General features: G+C 32.2%; 1 protein-coding gene across 5 annotated transcripts in view; it reads right to left on the bottom strand.

Annotated features, from left to right (window-relative positions):
* Positions 1-21,859, bottom strand: part of Pof1b (POF1B actin binding protein) — an 80,922-nt gene that overhangs the window by 3,690 nt on the left and 55,373 nt on the right. For 4 of the 5 annotated variants that reach the window (XM_074063332.1, XM_074063333.1, XM_074063334.1 and 1 more), the window contains 7 exons: positions 16,395-16,487; positions 15,445-15,558; positions 14,481-14,633; positions 13,938-14,057; positions 12,512-12,640; positions 11,654-11,736; positions 521-635 (listed from right to left, as the gene is read on the bottom strand). In XM_074063332.1, the coding sequence (XP_073919433.1) occupies positions 521-635; positions 11,654-11,736; positions 12,512-12,640; positions 13,938-14,057; positions 14,481-14,633; positions 15,445-15,558; positions 16,395-16,487 (807 nt within the window). Of the gene's footprint in view, positions 1-496; positions 636-11,653; positions 11,737-12,511; positions 12,641-13,937; positions 14,058-14,480; positions 14,634-15,444; positions 15,559-16,394; positions 16,488-21,859 lie in introns of those variants that run through there. The other variant, XM_074063331.1, reaches the window with a different exon arrangement.

The raw sequence follows: 21,859 nt of genomic DNA, 5'->3' as shown, positions 1-21,859 counted from the left end.
TTGCTACAGGAGAGAATTCTGTGCTAAGAAAAACTCTTTGATCACTATTTTAAAAGATAACAAGTCATTCAGCAAAAATTTTATTAAAGTATCTGTCAGTGCTTTATAAGAAGAGAATTTTAATAACCAGCTTCTTAGCAATGGATTGAACTACTTAGAAAGATGTTGAGATCTGTGTTGTCTAGTCATGTTGATGTTGTACAAGGTAGATATTAGAGTGCGTGACATTTAAAAGACTGTTTAACCTCACTATAAACTATAGGATTTAAAGCTAGTGGATCTTCTAATCTAGTAAGAAAAAAGAGATGTTTCCTCTCTTCTGCCAAAATTTAAAAAAAAAGCTTGTAATCTACAGGGATAGGTACCTATTCAAGATCACAATCCAGATTATTTTATAGCATGCTCCTCCTCATCTTCCACTTGCCTTCATAATAGTCTATACATTTGACATTTCAACCCAATTATTGATGGCTATTAAAATATAGTCACAATATGGCTAGAAATGACCATGTAAACTTACACAAATCCATTTGTCTTCTGTCTTCTCAATCACAATAGTCTGTGTGTCACTACCTGGTGGTATATATTCATAGTCATCATACAGGAGGCCTAGGATTGGATATTGTGTCCTATACCTATACACAAAAAGAGTTTACAGGTGGCATGAGAAAAAACTTTCATATTAAGTCACTACTAATTTTAATCACCTGATTAAATCAATTTGACTCTAAACGACTTTTAACTTTCAAAAAGAGAAAACACTTTTTCAGTGGACAAAAATTTACTACTACTATTTTGAAATACTATTCATATATTTCCAAATATATGAATAAATAAAGCCAAGGAACTTATGCTTCTGATCATGATGAATTACTAGCAACATAGGACAAGAACAAGAGAAGGGATACAAATGACCTGAGTTCTACAAGTGCTTAACTCTCTGCATAGAGAGTTTCTTGTGTACAGAATAAGGAAAGGGAAACTTAATGGATTTCTTTAATGGATTAAATAAATCTCATAAAGTTTAGGTGACAGATCTTAGAGTTAAGACAGGCCACAGCAACCAATATCTGTGGGACAGAATATTAGACAGGAGAATGCTACAGTGATAGAGTTTAATAGACCTCTACAGACGCCTTATAACTGGGTGAGTATAGATCAGTGTATGCATGTGAAAACACTATCAGGGCCAGGGAAAAAGATTGGAGAAAACAGGCTGAAAATCCCTGGAACTTGCATAAGGATGATCATTTTTTTGCATTCTAATAACCATAGTTGAAAGGCCTTCCAATATAGGAGGCATCCCATACATAACATAGAATACTGATGCCTTAACAGTGGGATGAAATTAGTCTCAGACAGGGGTTGTTCTGACAGAATTTAAAATAATTACATGAATGTATTAAACTGTTTCCAAGAAGCATAACATTAGCTCAAAGTAAATCCCCAAATATTTTAATACCAAAAAATATAGAACTCAACAATGTAACATCCTAATGTTACATTAAAAATTCATTAAATTCACTACTCATTAAAATTAGTAGTTATGCAATGAAACAGGAAGATATGACTAATTAATGAAGAGAACAATAAATTAGTGGAAGCAAACCAAAAATAACACTGATAAAATGAGTAGGAAGAGGTACATTAATTAGAAGCATTCAAAATATGCAATGTATATTTAAGAAGCCAGGAGAAAGCATAAGCAGAATGAGAAAGAAATAAAAAAGATCTACATTGAACTTCTGAAGGTCAAGAATACAGTGAATGGGATTAATCACAGATTAGGCACTACAAAAGAAATGACTGGAAAATTTGAAAGCATCAACAGAAATTGTCCAAAATAAAACATGAGAAAAAAACACTGGAATGATATGTATGCAGCATTAGTTACCCATGGAGACTATCAATTTCTATAGTTGAATAAATATTTCCAAATTTGATGAAAAACTAAAACATGCAGATCCAAGAAGTTCAGAGAACTTCAAAAAAAGAAACTTAAAGAAAACCAGAGAGGTACAACATTATCAAATTGCTAAAAGCCAGTGAAAAACAGCCAGGTATAAAAGAACACCACTTGAAGAGCAAGAAAAACAAAGCCTCTTAAGATTGACATAAAACTTCTCATCAGACATGATGATAGCCAGAAGACAGTGGAGTAGAATCTTTAAACTACTTCTTTAAAAACCCCTATTAGCTCACTATTACAGTCACAGTAAAAATTCAATACTCCCCCCTTTATTGACCCATGGTCAAACATGTTCTAAAACATTAAATGAATAATTTCAGAAATAAACAATTCTTAAATTTTAAATATTGTACTATTCTGGGTAGTGTAATAAAATCTTGTACTGTCTTGCACCACTCTGTATGTGAATCATTCCTTTATTCAGTGGATCCATGTTGTATATACTATCCACCTTCTGTAACTTTATAGGTCTTCTCTGTTATTAGATTAAATGTGATGATGCCACAGTGTTTGTGTTCACATACCTACTTTATTTCATAATAGTCCCAAAAGCATAAGAGTAGTGATGATGACAATTCAGATATGCTGAGAAGATATGCTTCCTTTAAGTGCAAAGGTGAAAGCGCTCTACTTAATAAGCAAAGAAAAAAGCAATATGCTGATGTTGCTGGGATTTATGCCAAGAACAAATAGGCATAGAAGGTGCTATATATCTATATCTATATCTGTATCTATATCTATATCTATATCTATAACCTATCTATCTATATATGAGGTACTATTCTATCTTTGGATAATGAGGGCAAGATCAAGACTGTTTTTGAACTTAAAAAACCAAGAAGAGTTTTTGCCAGAAATTATTTAGACACAGAGAAAATGATACCAGATAGAAATTGGAATCTAAGCAAAGGAATTAATAATACCAGAAAAGATAAATATGTGGTTAAATATAAACCATTGTTTTTGTTATTCTTAACATGTCTTTAAAAGATAGTTGATGTTGAAAATGAAAGTAAGTTATTTTGGGCTGTTACAGTGTATATAAAAGAAAATACACATGGCAAAAATAGCAAAAAAATCATCAAGAGGAAATGGAAGTATATTATAAAGTTATGTCACATGTGATGAGGGTATAATGTTATTTGAAGGTAGACTGATATGTTAAGGAAGAATACTACAAACTGTATAGGAATCATAAAATGAAGTATACCTAATAAACTAATTACATAGATAAAATTTAATCAAAAAATAATCCAAGAGAAAAAAGGCAAACAAAAGATGTAGAATAGAAAAAATAGCAATATGATAAATTTAAGCACAGCATTATAGACAATCACATTAAGTATAATTGGTTTAACATTCCAATTAAAAGGCAAAGGTGATTAAATTGCATAAAAAACTCAAAAACCAAGTGAATATGCTATTTCCAAAAACAAATAAACGTACAAAACCTTCAAGCATTTAAATAGATAGAAACTAAGAAAAACGGATGGAAACATATGCCATCCAATCTCTGCTACAGCTTGGATAAGTATCTCTGATAGCCTGTGTGTCAAATTCTATTGGGAGGTGTTAGGAGATAGGTGTTAGGTGAAACAAAGTGAGGCCATTGAGGGTGTGTCCCACAAGAAGATAATGGGACCCTAGTCCCTCCTCCCCTCTCTTTACTTCCTGGTTGCCACGAGGTAAGTAGCTTCATCTGCCATATGCTCACAACTATGAAGCTCTGCCTCATAACAGACCCAAAGGCAGTGGAGCCAAACAAGCATGTAGTGAAACCTCTGAAACTTTTGGGCCAAAATAATATGTTGATTATCTCAGGTATTTTGTTGCAGTGATGGAAAGATGACTATCACAATCTTTAGTTAAAAGAATGTTGGGGTAGTTAATATAAGATGAAGTAGCATCCAGAACAACAAGGTGTAACAAATCCTAAATGTTCTTTCATAAATAGAATATCACAATTCAATTTATACACTTCCTAGCAGAAATCCAAAGTATGCAACACAGATACAGCTAGAAATGAAAGAACAAATAAACAATTTGAATTGGAAACTTTGTCAACCAAGACAGTTGGTATAAGAAGTAGAAAGGAAACCTGGATATATATCCAGAAGACTCAAAGTCAGTTTAGTATAGATAGAGTTATAGTATAGCCATGTTTATCGCAGTACTATTCACAATAGCCAAATTATGGAATCAGTCTAGGTACCCATCATTGGATGAATGGATAAAGAAAATATGACATATGTATATATAATGAGTTTTACTTGACCAATAAGAAGAATTAATTGAATTAAATGAAAATGAAGCAAAAGATATGAAAAATTTTGGATAAAGCAATAATAAGTGATAATTTATTATTACAGAATTAAAAGCCTTTATAATTGGAAATGCCCACTATTCAGCAAGAAATTATAAGACATGAAAAGGATAAAGAAATTGTGAAATATAAAGAGAGTAAATTCGGGTAATATAAACTAGTATGAAGAGGGCCACATGATAGACATAGAAGACAAAGTCTTCAAAGAATTACAAAAATATGTTCAAAAATTAAAAAAAAACAAGATTAAAGAAGTAAAGGAGATGTCAGTAAAAATTGAACAGTGACAACCTCCAAAAATTCTCTCCTACATAGAAACAACAAGAAAACTGGCGAAAAAATTATTAAAATGAACATTTTCCAGACCTCTGAATGAACAAGCCAAGTTTCACAGCAATCAGATCAATTATCTCTGATTCAGGAAAAACAGTTGAATCTTGGTTAAAACATCCATCCTTCTGGTGTTTGAAATTGTCCTATTCTCATCAGTGTATTTCCAACTATGCAATGGAACTTTTTTTGGTGTTGGAATCAAACTCAGTGCCTAATGAGTGTTAGTCAAGTTCTCTGCCATTAAGGTTTACTCTTAACTGAAGAAAAAAATATTTTTAATAAACTACAAACATACTGACATCAAAAAGTAACAGACTTCAAAATAGGCATGGCGGCTCATGCCAATAATCCCAGCTAGTCAGGAGGAAGATTGCAGTTCAAGTCTAGCCCAGGCAAAAAGTTAGTGAGACACCATCTCAACAGCAACAAAAAGCTGCATATGGTGGTTCACATCTCTAATCCCAGCTATGTGGCAAGCATAAGTAGGAGTATCATAGTCCAGGCTGGCTGGGCAAAAACATGAGACCTTATTAGAAAAATAAATAAAGCAAAAGGGGTTAGGAGGATGGCTCAAGTGGTTGAGTGCCTACCAAGCATGAAGCCTAGCGTTCAAACTCCAGTACTACCAGTACACAGGATTATCTAAGGATCTCAACAGCTGATTTGAGTAGCAGAAGAAAGAATCAAATTGAGGTTACCTTTGAGGTACAGAAAGAAAAAAATGAAGAAAAATAAACAGTCTCAAATAACTGTGTAATACCATAAGTACAGCATATTCACATAATGAGAACACCAGAAGGAGAGGAGAGAAAAATGGCAAAGAATATCTAAAGAAAATCCTTACAAATTCTATGAAAACAAGTAGTTAAAAAATATATCAAAAAATTCTAAACTTTGATAAACAATAATCAAATTTTCAAGGGCCAAAGGAAAACACAAAATCTTGGAAACAGAAAGCAAACAATAATGTTTTATGTAAGAGGAACTCAGTAAAAATACAAACTGATTTCTCATCAGAAAACATAGCTGTAACTAGGCAATCGAGTGGCATAAATAAGTGTTGAAAGAAAAAAAGTCACAATTTTTTTTTAATCTAGCAAAACTATTCTTTACAATAAAGGAAAAGTAATGTGGTCCCATACAAAAAAAGAGAATTTGTCATTAACAAACCTGTCCTGCCTGTAAGAAAATCTAAAGGGAGTCCATCAGCTGACATGTAAGAACTCTAGAGTATACCAAATTCAAGTGAAGAAATAAAAATCATCAGCAAATAAACATAACTATACAAGTATATATAAAAGCTAGCATACATGTAATTTTACCTGTAACTCTTTTTATCTGATTTAAAAAAAAATCTAATAATGCAATAATTATCAGCCTTTGTTAATAGTCACAATGTATAAAGATGTCATTTTATGACAAAAGAAGATAAATTAGGACAAAAACAACAGGTTTATATAAAAGTAAGTTTTCTGTATAATACTGAAATTAAGTTTCGATAATTTAAACTAGATTGTTACAAGATATTAATTAAATTTCTAAGTAAATCTAATGGGGAAAAGTAAAAATTATATAGTCCAAAATGACAATTGAATTTAAAGATCGTACTAGAATATATTTAACACAAAGGCAATGGGTGATAGAGGAACAAAAAACATTCAAAGTATGTAAAAAGCAAATAATAAAACAGCAAATGTAAATCCTAACCTTATAAACTATATTAAATATAAGTAAATTAAACACTTGAAGGGAAGGGAAGGGGAGGAAATAAAGAGAAAGAAAGAAAGAAAAGAAAGAAAGAAAGAAAGAAAGAAAGAAAGAAAGAAAGAAAGAAAGAAAGAAAGAAAGAAAGAGAAAGAAAGAAAGAAAGAAAGAAGAAAGAAAGAAAGAAAGAAAGAAAGAAAGAAAGAGAAAGAAAGAAAGAAAGAGGTGGGAGGAAAGGAGGGATGGAAGGAGAGAGGAAGGAAGGAAGGGAGAGAAAGAAAAAAGAGAAAGAGAGGGACAGAGGCAGAGAAAGGGAGAGAAGGAAGGAAGGGATGGAAGGAAGAAAGGAAGGAAAGAAATGAAAGAAAGAAGATACTTTGAGCCAAGTACAAAGGAAAATACAACATGCTAAAATTTATTCAACAATGAAAGCAGAGCTCAAAGGGAAATTTGCAGTCATAAAAGCCTTATTTATAAGAGGACAATCTCAAATCAGTAACCAAGTCTGTCATCTTAGCAGATGGACTAAAGACAAACTAAACCCAAATAACAAGTAGAAAATGAAGTTATAAAGACTAGAGAGGAAATACATGAGGAAATAGACTAGAAAACCAGTAAAGAAAAATCACATAAGCAAAAAAAGATCTTTAAAAATTTAGTCAACAAAATTGTTAAACTTTCATCTAGATTGACCAAAAAAAAAAAAAAAGACATTGGACTCAAATTACTAAAATCAAAAATTTGGACTGACAGAGCAGCTCAAGCAGTAAGAGCACCTGCTTAGCAAGCATGAAGCCCTGAGTTCAAACTTCAGTACTGCCAAAAAAAGAATCAAGAATGAAAGAGGGAAGATCACTATCACTGACCTTATAGAAATAAAAGTAACCACTATGAAAATCTATGCCAATAGATTAGATAATATAGATCAAATGAACAAATCCCTAGGAGGACATAAAGTACCAAACTATCTCAAGAACAAATCTATAAAATCAAAACCAACAAAATTTTCACAAAGAAAAGTCCAGGCCCAAATAGCTCCAATTGGCATACTCTATCAAAAATTTAAGAAAGAATTAGTACTAATCATTGGAAAGACTTCCAAAGAATAGAAAGAACACTTTCTTTTTCATTCTTTGAAGCTCATTTTACCTTGATATTGGAACCAGAAAAATGCACCACAAGATAAGAAAACTATAGATCAGTACCATTTGTGAATACAAAAAGAATTCATAACGAAATACTAAAAAATCAAATCTCATTACATATAAAATGATTATATAACATGAACAAGTAGGCTTTACTCAAAGGATCTAAGATTTTTGTACCATCTGAAAATGATTTAATGTAATACATCATATTTATAGAATAAAGGAAAGTCTGAAATAGGTATAGAAAAAATATTTGAAAACTTCTGACACAAGTTCATAACTTTAAAACAGCAACTCCATGAACTAAGAATAAAAGGAAAAATTCTCAACCTGTTAGAAGTCCACAGCTAACATCATACTTAAAGGTTACACACTAAATGTTTCCCCCTAAGGTCAGGAACAAGAGAAGAATATCTGCTTTTGCCATTTCTATATAACATTGCACTGGGGGTTCTAGGAAAATTAGGTGAGAAAAAGAAAATGTATCCAGACTGAAAATGAAGATGTCAAACACTATTTATAAAGACATGTTCTTGTACATAGAAATTTTTAGGAACTTAGTTAGAAAAAAAGACGATTAGTACTAACAAATAACTTTGACAAGGTTAAAGTTTGCAAGATAAATAAAAAGTCAATTATAATATTATATACTTGTAATGAACAACCTGAAAATGAGCTTAAGAAAGTTTCCACTTATAATAGTATCAAAAATAAAATACTTAGGAATAAAATTAGCAAAAGAAGTGTAAGACATGCACAATGAAAACTACAAAATGTTTTAAGACTGTAAAGAGGATCTAAGGCTGATAGTGTAGCTCAGTAGTAGAGCAGTTGCTTAGCTTATTATGGCTCAATTCCCAGCTCAATTCCCTGGGCTCAATCTCCAGTACCACAAAAAAGGAAATAAAAATACAAAAGAAAAAATATATTAAAAGTATCTAAATAGAAAGGGTCTTAAGCTTATGGATCAGAAGAATTAATATTACAAAGATGATAATGTCATACGAAATGTTTACATATTCAACAAAATTCCTATAAAAAAATCCAGCAGGGTTTTTTGTTTTGTTTTCTTGTGTTTTTTTTTAATCAAGAAACTTACGAACGTATCCTAAGATTCACGGAAAGAAAGATCAATAGTAAAAAAATCAATCTAGTAAAGGATACTTTGAAGACTCTCACTCCTGATTCCAAAACTTACTAAAAACTTGTATAATAAAGACAGTGTGGCACTGGCATAAATATGACAAATAATCAATGAATAACACTGAGATTCTAAAAATTTACACTTATATTTATGGCTATTTGATTCTAGACAAGAGTACCAAGTCAATTCAGTGGGGGAAAAAAAAGTGTGTACCACAGATGGTGCTGCGACAACTAAATATACCAGTGAACAAGAATGAACTTGGATACCTGCTTCACATCATATTAAAAAATAAGACAAAATGGATCATAGATTGAAATGTAATAAATAAATTATTAAAAAGTATTAGAAGTTAATGTGTATGTAAATTTTTGTGACCTTGGCTTAAGCAATAGTTTCTTACATATATGTCAAAAGCATAAGCATGAAAAGAAAGTGAGATGAATTTAACTTTCTTAAAATCAAAAACTTTTGCTGGATGGTACTGGCACAAAACAGACATGAAGACCAGTGTAACAGAATAGAGGACCCAGATATGAAGCCACACAACTATAACCAACTTGTCTTTGACAAAGGCACTAAAAATATACGATGGAGAAAAGACAGCCTCTTCAACAAAAACTACTGGGAAAACGGGTTAGCAGTCTGCAAAAAACTGAAACTAGATCCATGTTTATCACCCTATACCAATATTAACTCAAAATGGATCAAGGATCTTAGTATCAGATCACAAACTCTCAGGAAAGAGTAGGAAATACTCTGGAATTAATAGGTATAGGTAAGAACTTTCTCAATGGAACCCCAGCAGCAAAACAACTAAGAGATAGCATAGATAAATGGGATTTCATAAAACTGAAAAGCTTCTGCTCAACAAAAGAAATGGTCTCTAAACTGAAGAGAACACCCAGAGTGGGAAAAAATATTTGTCAGCTACACATCAAAGGACTGATAACCAGAACATATAGGGAACTTAAAAAACTAAATTCTCCCAAAACTAATGAACCAATAAAGAAATGGGCAAGTGAACTAAACAGAACTTTCTCAAAAGAAGAAATTCAAATGGCCAAAAAACACATGAAAAAAATGCTCACCATCTCTAGCAATAAAGGAAATGCAAATTAAAACCACACAAGATTCCACCTCACCCCTGTTAGAATAGCCATCATCAGCAACACCACCAACAACAGGTGTTGATGAGGATGCGAGGAAAAAGGAACCCTCTTACACTTTGTGGGAATGTAAACTAGTACAACCACTCTGGAAAAAAATTTGGAGGCTACGTAAAAAGCTAAACATTGATCTACCATTTGATCCAGCAATACCACTCTTGGGGATATACCCAAAAGACTGTGACACAGGTTACTCCAGAGGCACCTGCACACCCATGTTTATTGCAGCACTACTCACAATAGCCAAGTTATGGAAACAGCCAAGATGCCCCACTACTGACGAATGGATCAAGAAAATGTGGTATCTATACACAATGGGATTTTATGCAGCCATGAAGAAGAATGAAATGTTATCATTTGCTGGTAAATGGATGGAATTGGAAAACATCATTCTGAGTGAGGTTAGCCTGGCCCAAAAGACCAAAAATCGTATGTTCTCCCTCATATGTGGACATTAGATCAAGGGCAAACACAACAAGGTGATTGGACTTTTATCACAAGATAAAAACGAAAGCTCACAAGGGAGATATGAGGATAGGTAAGACACCTAAAAAAATTAGACAGCATTTGTTGCCCTCAACGCAGAGAAACTAAAGCCGATACCTTAAAAGCAACTGAGGCCAATAGTAGAAGGGGATCAGGAACTAGAGAAAAGGTTAGATCAAGAAGAATTAACCTAGAAGGTAACACACATGCACAGGAAATTAATGTGAGTCAACTCCCTGTATAGCTATCCTTATCTCAACTAGCAAAAACCCTTGTTCCTTCCTATTATTGCTTATACTCTCTCTTCAACAAAATTAGAGATAAGGGCAAAATCGTTTCTGCTGGTATCGAGGGGGTTGGGGGGAGAGGAAGGGAAAGGGGTGGGTGGTAAGGGAGGGGGTTGGGGGAGGGGGGAGAAATGACCCAAGCATTGTATGCACATATGAATAAAAAAAAACAAAAAAAACTTTTGCTGGAAATGACATAGTCAAGACAGTGAAACTATAACCCTTGGAGTAGAAGAAAATATTTGCAAATCATAAATCTGATAAAGTATACAGAATATATTAAGATTTGTTTTAATTCAACATAAAATGCTGCCCAATAAAAAATTAGGAAATTACATGATTTGACATTTCTCTGAAAAAGATACATAAATGGACCATAAGCACATGAAAAAATGCTAAACGCAACATTAGTTGTTTGGGAAACAAATCAAAACTAAAATTGGATATCACTTCTTGCCACCTAGGATGGCTACAATCCAACAGGTAGACACTAACAAATGTTGACAAGAATAAGGAAATGTTGGAACCTTCATCCACTGTTGGGGGTATTGTGTACATACCACAACCGTTTTTGGAAAGCTGTATGGCAGTTCATAAAAAATTAAATACAGAGTTACTATATTACCAGTGACAACAGTCCTAGATATACACTCAAAAGAAATAAATGCATACTCTACACAAAATTGTACACAGATATTCACAGTAGCATTACTCATAAGTCAAAAATGGAAAACAGCTCAAATATCCATCAACTCATAAATAGAGAAAATGTTGTATATTAATAAAGTTGGATCTTGTTTAGCAATAAAAAGAAGTACTGAGCTAGGCCAGAACATGGATGCATCTTAAAAACAGGCAGAATAAAAGACTACAACTTAAATTATTGAATTTATATGAAGTATCCCAAACAGACTTTTGCCAAAATTGCTTGTTTTCAGTTTCTATTTGGTATTGCTAAATTGCTGGAATATAATCTGTAATCATGTCACTACAATAATAAGATACTCTCCGAGAATGATGTCCACACAGGAAAGTGCAAATCCAAAATATACAGAAAGACAGATTTAAATTTTATTTTAAAATACATTACTTTTTAGTGGTAATAGTAGTCCTTCCACCACTGGAGAGTTGGTTATGAGATGAATATATTTCTTGCCTCAACTTTGAGAGCTCCTTACAAATAAAAAAATCATTTAAAGAAAAGTATAAGCATGAGGCAATAATTATGTTTGGTCATTTAATAAGGTTACAAAACCTCTTCTTTTTTTGTTTTGATGTTAAAATGTTCTGATTCTACTTGTTGAATATCACATAGTGTTACTTCACAGTACTCAATACGTTATGTGCTTTGCAGCAATCCACTGAGGTAAGAGGATATCTATATTTGGTAGGTAACTTGAGATTGCATGGGCATAATTCTCAAGATGAGGATGTGAAATTTTGTGTCATAAAAAGCTTCCAAAGTATATACAATGAATAAAAGTATTGAAACTTTAATATGAAAGCAGATGCACTTTCCTAACAAAAACTTTATCTGTGAGTATTACCATTTTTTCAATAGCACCAGTATGATATTAGCTGCCATTTTTCTAGGTTCTTTACTACATATTGTATGTAGCTTGTACGTAGATACTTCCTAGGCTACATGCTGCAGGTACAAGGAGGAATATAACAAAGTCCCTTGATGAAGGAACTCATAGGCCCATGGGGGAGTTTTACTGCTAATCAAATATAAAATCAATGTCTTGAATGATTAAATGTAGAGTATCACTGTCCTTATTTTTTCTTCAAATTTAGCTTTGAATTATTTTTCCTAAAATATAAATCTTCTAATTCTTCACCTGCACTTATGTGTAATAAAATATGTCTTGGCAGTGTATCCTTTTCTAGTCTTATAGCACTACATGTATTAGTCTTCTACCCCTTCCTCCACCTTTCTTTTCTTTACCTCTGACTGACGCTTTATAAGGGAATCCTTCTCTTCCAGCAAGCTTGTCAGTTCATGAAGCTTGAATTGGAAATCACTACAACTTCCTTCTCTTCTTGAAACATCTTTCTGGTACTGGTTTAATTGGGACTAAGGATTTAGAAAGAAATAAGTGTTATTATAACACTCATTTATGAAATTAGTAATTAAGTTCTATTGTGGTTTATGTACACAAAGTTCCACAGCTAGTTATGAAAATAAAAGCAAAATACTAATAGTTACAAATTTCTACATAGTTTTATCAATATAAAATATGAATTGAAATGCCAGTTAGGAACTTCTCATTTTGTAAACATGCCTTTGCTATTTAGGACTAAGTATTATCTAAGCAACATTCTTGGGCAACAAAAAAGTAAAATAATGTTAAGAAAACAGGCACTTCAGATTCCTTAAAATACTAATTAAGGAACTTTTGATATTAATGTTGTGACTTTAAATTCATAAATTATTCTTCTTGCATATTTTATCTTGGTATCATTGTATCCCTGTGAGATAAGTATTGTTATAAGAAATAAATGAATTCTAGAAGTTAAATGACACAAAATCACATACCAATAACTGCAACTCCAAGGCAGGTCTACAGACATCTTGTCTCTTTTCCTCTTTACCATATTTATGTGTATACACACACACACACACACACACACACACACAGATGGCTGTTAGACTAAAGCGCTATTACTAACATTGAGATGGAGAAGAGTGGAGGAAATCTGATAGAATGATCAGTAGGCCTTTAAACAAATTGTTTTGCATCATTTTGAATTTTGGTAAAGATAGTACACTGGCATTTGGTGAGAAAACCCTGTAGGTATTTTTCCATTAAAATATTTAAACATATTTAACCACATTTCAGGAATCAATAAATTAAAGGCAATTCAATATAGAATTATAAGGTAAAGACATATATTTACTTTTACAAATACTCTAGTTTTAATGCCAATTACAGGTACATAACATTCAACAGCTTTTATCTGTCTCCTTGAAACATCCTTGATATATATCATCTCTCATAGTTAAGTGAGGATTATTATGAATTTAATGATGTCTTTGCTGAGTAATCTTGAATTCTGCTCTTGACTGTATAAGCATTCTTTAAGGAATTTCATAAAGGATCCCCCATCTACCCCCCAAACCACAAATTAATAAAAACAAAAACAATGAAATTAATATTTTTTTACATCTTAGAAGAATGAGCTAAATTAGAAAAAAAATTAACAATTAGATTTTATACACTTTTATGTATTTAACGTAAAAGTTTTTATGGTATAACCTAAAACTTTACTTTAAGTACATTTTTCCTTGTAGCTTTAAGCTTTAAACTGTCACTATCATATTAAAAAGATTGTGCTGACCTGTGTATTTATGTAATATAGGATCAACATACCCTTAGCTTGCAGATCTCTCTATCTTTCTCTAGTCTCAAGTTTTTTACCATCTCCATATAATGGTTACCAATCTCATCCATTTTAGCCTGCAGCATCGGGCCTGTGCAAGTCTCAGAAACCTTCACACAAAAATACAACATTCCATAATTGATTATTACAAAATAAATACATGCTATGTTATAAGGTATATGATTACATCATTACCATAGAATTAAATAATACATCAAAATAATGACAGTAATTTTGAGGAACTGTTTATTTTAAACTCAAATGTCAATATGATAAGACCTATGTGTGAAATCATCAGAGAGCAGTCCATGTACTTTATCAGAATAACTTATATCTATTTATCTATCTATCTTCTATATCATATATCTATATTATATATAGATATATAATGGTATATATCTATCTATAAATATATCCTATATATAGTACATATACTATAGATATCTATCTATAAATATATGTATATATACTATTAGCAATGTATAACTATGTAACTAAGGCAATACTATATATTTAGAACAAACACTTAATACCTGCATTCTAAGGTTTTTATTCTCTTGCTCTAAATTATGTTTACAAAATTCCAGTTCTTTCAGTCTGTATTCCATGTCTGATAGTGTATGTCGAAGAGAAAGATTATTTTCTTCCAATGTTTGACATTTGGAGCTTGAGTCTTGAAGTCCTTGCTGTAAAGAAGACAGAAATACATTAAAAAAGAAAACATTTCACTTTTTGCAGGGGAGTATTCTTTTAATTGATTCATTCAGACAAATCAAACAAATATTTTTCAAGCTCAGTTTTCTCATATTCTTGCCTTTAGATGGTATGTTAAGTCAGCTGTGTAAAATATTCATCTTGCCCTTAGTTTTACTTGCCTAACACAAGTGGGAAGATATCAAGACAAATTTTCAATGTCCCAATTTGGTAAACAGATTCTTGCTGCTCTGACAATACTGTATCTTGCCTTCTATTCTTCACCAAAGTGATCCTGTGCCTACTTATGTGACAACTAGCAACTTAGTAAGAAATTGTAACAGTCCTGAGAGCAGAGATTAGAAAGCCAATGAGCCTAAAGCTCATTGCAATTGCTTATTACAATTGCCTAGGAAACATTTCTACTCAGAGGTCTTTAAATCTCCTCTAGAGTTCATTCATTCAGTATTCATTTCACAAGCACAGGATCTGCAAATGCTGTTTTCATTAACACATTAATAGATAAAATGAATGAATGAACCTAGACTTTTAGTATTTATAGAATTCTGGTCACCCAACAATATAAATAATTGTGCACTATATACATTGCATAATATATAAAGTCTGTTTTTCTGAGGAGACAGTCATTGGAAATATCCAAAGCCACTCAATTCTCATATGAACAAATTGTTCTGTTAGCATTTTAATTCTTCCTGGGTTGTATCTCAAAACTTTAATATGCTAGTAATAATGCATATGAAAAGTTATTCATCTAGTTTATCACCAAGAAAAGCATTAACTTACTTGCTGCTGGCGATTATTTGCTCTCACTGATGCCAAGAGTTCTTCATACTCTTTTATTTGTGTTTCTTTGAATGACAAGTCTTTCTCAAGTCTTATCTTGTCATTTTCCAGTAACTAGAAGCATAAATTATTTATGACTCAGAATTACAGAAATTTGTCAACAGTTACATAGTACAGAGACTTATTTACATTGGAAGATTTAAATAAACACTTATTTCATTTGTAGTTGCTTAATAAAGCAGAATTCTTAAAAGTTTAGCAAAATAAGAAATAGAAAATGGTTGAAACTTTAAAAACCTGTATTGAAAGAGACATTTTGATGGATTGACTCTGAGTGCAATGAAGCAGAATCTTCTGAATTATTTTAATGTTTTTCTCCATTCTACAAAGACTCTTCTTTGTTAATCCCAGCAGGTGGTGAATTTCCAAATTAGAGTCTAACTGCATTCATCAGAATGCAGTAACAAACAAACAACAACAATAACAACAAAAAATACTCCAAAGTCCTCAAGCAGTTATTCATTGTATGGAAAACATTCTGCATGTATCTACTTGATGGCACTAAGAACACCAATTAAAATAGAAAAAGGAAAAGGTTAAGTTTTTGGAGAAAGAAGTTTTCAGGTTGTTATATTTCAGGAGAAATTCAAAGTATGCTTTATTATTACAGAAAAGAAGGAAATGCCCATTCACTGAGTCAGAGTGTTCTAATTTTGTGTGATACTCCCTGGCTTTCAGCATTAAATCGCCTTAATGGTAAACTAAATGTGATGAACAATTATTTTATCCTCTTTCAACTCTGTTTAACTATTTTAGGAAAATAATTTAGCTATGTATGAATATGCAAAATATTGTTTTAAAATTTTTAAAGGTACATTGAATGCCTTCATTTGTAGCTTAAGAAGGTAGGAATTAGAAACGATTGGAAGAAAAATCAAAATAAGTCTTACTGTCAAGTCATTTTGAAGATGTCCAAGCTCCTCTCGTATATTGCTAAATGTGGACAGCACTAGATGGAGTGACTTATCTGACATACCCCTCATCTAGAGGAAGAAAGCAATTGGTGGTTTATTTTTACTAACATTTGAAAACAAGCAATATAAGTTAAAGTAATTTTATTTTTCTGTTACTACCAGCAAACTTATTTGCAATTCTATTTTTGATAAGATGATATTAGAATAGGGACACAAGACATTTTTTCAATAATGTGTTTAAGCAAATCTAAGCAATATTCCTAAAAAGATCACAGATATGTATTTGAAACAAGGGTTTATTATTTTGTACATTACAAGGTATAGTCTTTTTCATAAGACTGAATTCTATCAACAAATTCTTGATTTTATTTTAGCACTTTACTTAAAAGATTAAAGAGAGGAGATGTGACACTGAACTTTCAAGTAATAAAATGAATCCTCCTCAGTTCATCCCAAGCACATGGATTTTGCCTGAAGTGAGAATTTAATACTAGATATGATTGATTTTGAAGTATAAAACGATCTCAAATTTTAAAGAACAGGATGAAAAAAGTCCTTTGCATTAGATTAGATTATTCTCATGTGTTTAAAGAAAAATAGTTTTAAAAAGGTAACTTCAGCTTCTGGAAAGATGGAAGAGATAAAATTTTCCCTAGTTTCTTGCTAAATGCAGATAAAATTCCTGGACATTATATCTGAAATAAATATCAAAAGACCCGGAATGGTGAAAAGAAAGAAGACTGGTTAGGATCTTTAAGATTAAGAAATGACACAAGAGTGGGTTACTGGGATATTCTTATTGTTCTATATATCACAGACTGCTGCTATTGGGAAAGCTGGTAAACCAAATACATCCATGGATGCAGGCATCGAAATTCCTAAGAAAGTCCTTCTCTCTCTAGGCAAAGCACCATAAAAGGGGCAGCCTAGCAAGACAGCAAACTTTTAGGCAATAATAACCACTCTACTTTAGGCACACATCACAGAAGAAAAAAAACCTGCAACTCTAACTAATCTCACCCAAGCAATAAAAGGATGAAAGACGAGACTAGACTTCCCTCATCATCCAGTTCTAAGGTGAAGCACTACCATTCACTAGGTTGGTGTCAGAGTGGAGAGATGGGGCTTTCATCCTAATGGGGTAAAAATGAAACCCCAAGGACTGTAGTGTCAGTTAATACCATGAAGGGAGTTTGGCTTTCATCCTATTTTATCAAGAGGTGATGAGTAGGGAACTTCTTCCACTTCTACCTGGCACTAATATACAATGCCCCAGTTCCTCTGATGTTTCAGTATCAGATTTGAATAATACCCAGGGTGTCACAACATGATGCCAAAAATATCCAGGACTCAATCAAAAATCACTGACCATACCAAGAGCAAGGAAAATCTAAATTTGATAAGAAAAAACATTTAACAGATGTCCACATCAAGATAAAAGAAATGTTAGAATTATATAACAAGGGATTTTTAGCAACCACCATAAAATGCTTCAGAAAAAAAATAAAAACAAACTTGAAACAAATATAAAGTACAATTATCTCAACAACTGTTGCAGGATACTCAAGGACAGGGAAATGGGACACCAAAGCAGTTCAAAAGGAAGCAAAGTTTAATTGTTCCAGCACAGACTCAGTGGACTTGTGTTCAAAGGCTGATCCCCAAGAACAAAGGACATTAGATCAAGGACAAACACAACAATCGGATTGGACTATGAGCACATGATAGAAGCGAGAGCATACAAGGGAGGGGTGAGGATAGGTAAGACACCTAAAAAATTAGCTAGCATTTGTTGCCCTTAACGCAGAGAAACTAAAGCAGATACCTTAAAAGCAACTGAGGCCAATAGGAAAAGGGGAACAGAAACTAGAGAAAAGGTTAGATCAAAAAGAATTAACCTAGAAGGTAACACACACGCACAGGAAATCAATGTGAGTCAATGCCCTGTATAGCTATCCTTATCTCAACCAGCAATAACCTTTGTTTCTTCCTATTATTGCTTATACTCTCTCTACAACAAAATTAGAAATAAGGGCAAAATAGTATCTGCTAGGTATTGAGGGGGTGGGGGGCAGAGGGAGGGAGCAGACTGGGTGGTAATGGAGGGGGTGGGGGCGGGGGGGGAGAAATGACCCAAGCCTTGTATGCACATATGAATAAAAAAAAAAAAGAACAAAGGAACCTTACCTTATATGCCTTGCAAGCAAGCTACAGAAGCAAGAAGCAAGGTTTAACTCATATATGGTTGCATGCAACTCTATTGGCTACTTCACCCTGCAGTGTTACATGACTTTCTTCACATTTATATTCTTTAAGTTTTATTTCCCTGTTATGCCATCCTCACTCCCTGCTACATTATCAGAACACAGACTTGCTTGCTTCTTTTCTGTCCCACCTCCCTGCTATACAGAAAACTAGAAAGTCTGAACAAAGAAAAAGAGGCCAAAGAATAACTAAATAGAAATTTTAGAATTTAAAAAAATCTTAAAACTGAAACAATAAAAACCAAAAACCTCTCATTGGATAAGTTAAAAGGTAAAATGGAGAGGACAGAGAAAGAATAAGTAAATGAAAATAAAGATACAAAAGAACATATATAATCCAAGTAATAGATAAAATAGATTAGAAGACATTAAACACAGCCTAAGGACCAATAGAAGTATTATACATATCTAATATTTATGCTATCAGAGGGAAAAACAGGGATGGAACTAAAAAACTATTACAAGAAATAATGGCTAACAAATTCCTCAAATTATCAAAACCTACTTAGACATATTCAAGAATTCAAGCATGCCCAAACAGGATGAACCCAAAGAAATCCATTCCCAGACAAAGCAGAGTCAAACTTCTTAAAGTAAAAGACAAAATAAAATTTGAAATTAGCAAAAATTTGAACGCAGCAAAAACACTTAATTGTTAGTAGTATCATTTAAAATTTTGGTAGGTTTCTCATCAGAAACCATGGAGACCAGAAGGAACTGACACTCTATTTTCTTAAGTGCTGAAAGAATAGAACTGCCAATTCAAATTTTGTATCTAATTGAACTCAATTCCCATTAGGAATGAAGAGAAAAATCACATTTTCAGATGAAGGAAAGTGAAGATAATTTGACAAAAGCAAAATAGTTAAAAGAATGGGTAAAGGAATTTCTCTATAGAGAAGAAAATGATAGAACAAGGAATTTGTAAACTTATAAAGGAAAAAAAGCACGATAAATAAAAATATTGGTAAATATTTTTATTTATATATATAAACATAATTTTATATAACAATATATAATATGCAAAAAATATATAATATATAAATATATGTTTTTATATAAAAGTATAATACATATATATACAAAGCTTTCCTTCTCTTAAGTTTTCTAAATTATGTTTAATGGTTGAAGTAAAATAAAACCCTATAGAATTTCCTAATATATTTCTTAATGTATACAGAAAGAATACTTCACACAATAAGAATATAAATATGGAGGGTAACAAAAGATAAAGGAACCAAAGTTTTCTACAGTTTATTGAAGCTGGCAAAATGTATGCACCAATACACTGGAATAAGTTACAGATATATAATGTAATATCTAGAGCAAGCACTAAAAATATGCTAAGAGATGTACTCACAAGCACTAGTGTCAAATCAAAACCAAAATATAAAAAGGGAATTCAAGTAATCCACAAGAAAACAGGGTAAAGAAAATAGGGAAATAATATAACAGAGAAAACAAAAACAAAAATGGCAAATCTAGCCCTGATACATTAATAATTGCAATTTCTTTTTCATTTTCTTTCTTTCTCATTTTTTGGCAGTACTGGGGTTTGAACTCACAGGCTTGCACTTGCTTGGCAGGTACTCTACCAGTTGAGCCACATACCAAGCCTTTTGTTTTAGTTATTTTTTGGATAGGGTCCCCTGTTTTTATCCAGAACCAGCCTCAGATCATAATCCTCCTACCTATTCTTCCCAGTAGCTAGGACCAGATGTACATGCCACCGTGCCCAGCTTTTTGCTGTTGTTGTTGGTACAGGGCCTCAATAACTTTCTGCCTGGACTTGCTTCAAACTGAGATCCTCCTGATATCCATGTACCAAGTAGTTGGGATTATAGACATGCACCACCACACCTGGCCCACAATTTCTTTAAATACACTAATTAAAATACATTGATTGACAGAGTAGAAAAAGAAAAAAGCATTATCTGACTTTGTCTATAATAAATTCACTTGAAATATAATGGAAGGTAGATAGATATGAGAGAAAGAGAGAGAGAGAGACAGAGAGAGAGATAGAGATAGAGAGAGAGAGAGAGAGAGAGAGAGAGAGAGAGAGAGAGGTTGGGAAAATATACCCTTCAATACTTAATCAAAAGAAAGTTTGAGTGGCTATATTGATATTAGATAAAATTGACTTTAGAGCAAAGAAAGTTACTGAGGGCAGAGAGAGATTAATAAGATAAATAAGTTGATTCAACAAGAAGACATAATACTCAATGTTTATGAACAAAATTACAGCTATAAAATGTGTAAAATAAAAAGTGTTAGAACTGAAAGGAGAAAAACAAAAGTCCCCAGTCATAATTGAAGACTTCTATACTCATCTCTCAACAATTGATTGACGTATTTGGCAGAAACAGAGGAAGAATATAGAAAAAGCCAACACAACAACCAAACATTCCAGTTGACACTTACAGAATAAGTGTCAACAGCAGCATAGACATTGTTTTTGAGTACACATGGAATATATCCTTAATTATAAAACAAAACATAACCATTTTAAAATAATTGTTCTCAGACAAAATATGTTTTCTGACTACAATGGGATTGAACTAGAAATCAATGACAGAAAGACAACAGCAAAATCTCGAAATACTTGGAAACTAAACAATATACTTTTCAAAAATCCATGAATGAAAAAAAGAAATCTAAAGGGAAATAAGAAATACATAGAAGTGAAAGAAAATGACAATTCAACACCATAAAATTTGTGGGACACAGTGAAAGTTGTGTAAGAGGAAAATTTAAACACTAAATGCTTACATTAGAAAATAAGAATGATCTCAAGTCAGTAATCTAAGTTCATAGGTCAAGCAACTAGATAAAGAAGAACAAAATAAACTAAAAGCAAGCAAAGAAGGGAATAATAAATATGACAGTAGAAACATCATTTTATGGTGAAAATATTAAAAATTTATTATTTAGCAATTTTCAAACAAATCAATAAAGGTGAAAATGGGAAAACATTAAGAAGTGTCATTAGATAATAAAATTTGTTTCTTTGAAAAAAATCATAGAGTTGATAAACCTCCAGCAAGATTAACAGAGAAGAATGAAAGAAAATATTAATTGTTTTTATCAGGAACTAAATAGGGGGTAACAATACAACACTGTAGCCATAAAAACGATAATATGGTGATATTATAAACACCTAGACACACATGGTTT

Source organism: Castor canadensis, chromosome X (assembly GCF_047511655.1).
Source record: "Castor canadensis chromosome X, mCasCan1.hap1v2, whole genome shotgun sequence".
Classification (NCBI taxonomy): Eukaryota; Metazoa; Chordata; class Mammalia; order Rodentia; family Castoridae; genus Castor; species Castor canadensis.
This window is presented reverse-complemented; position numbering and strand designations above follow the sequence as displayed.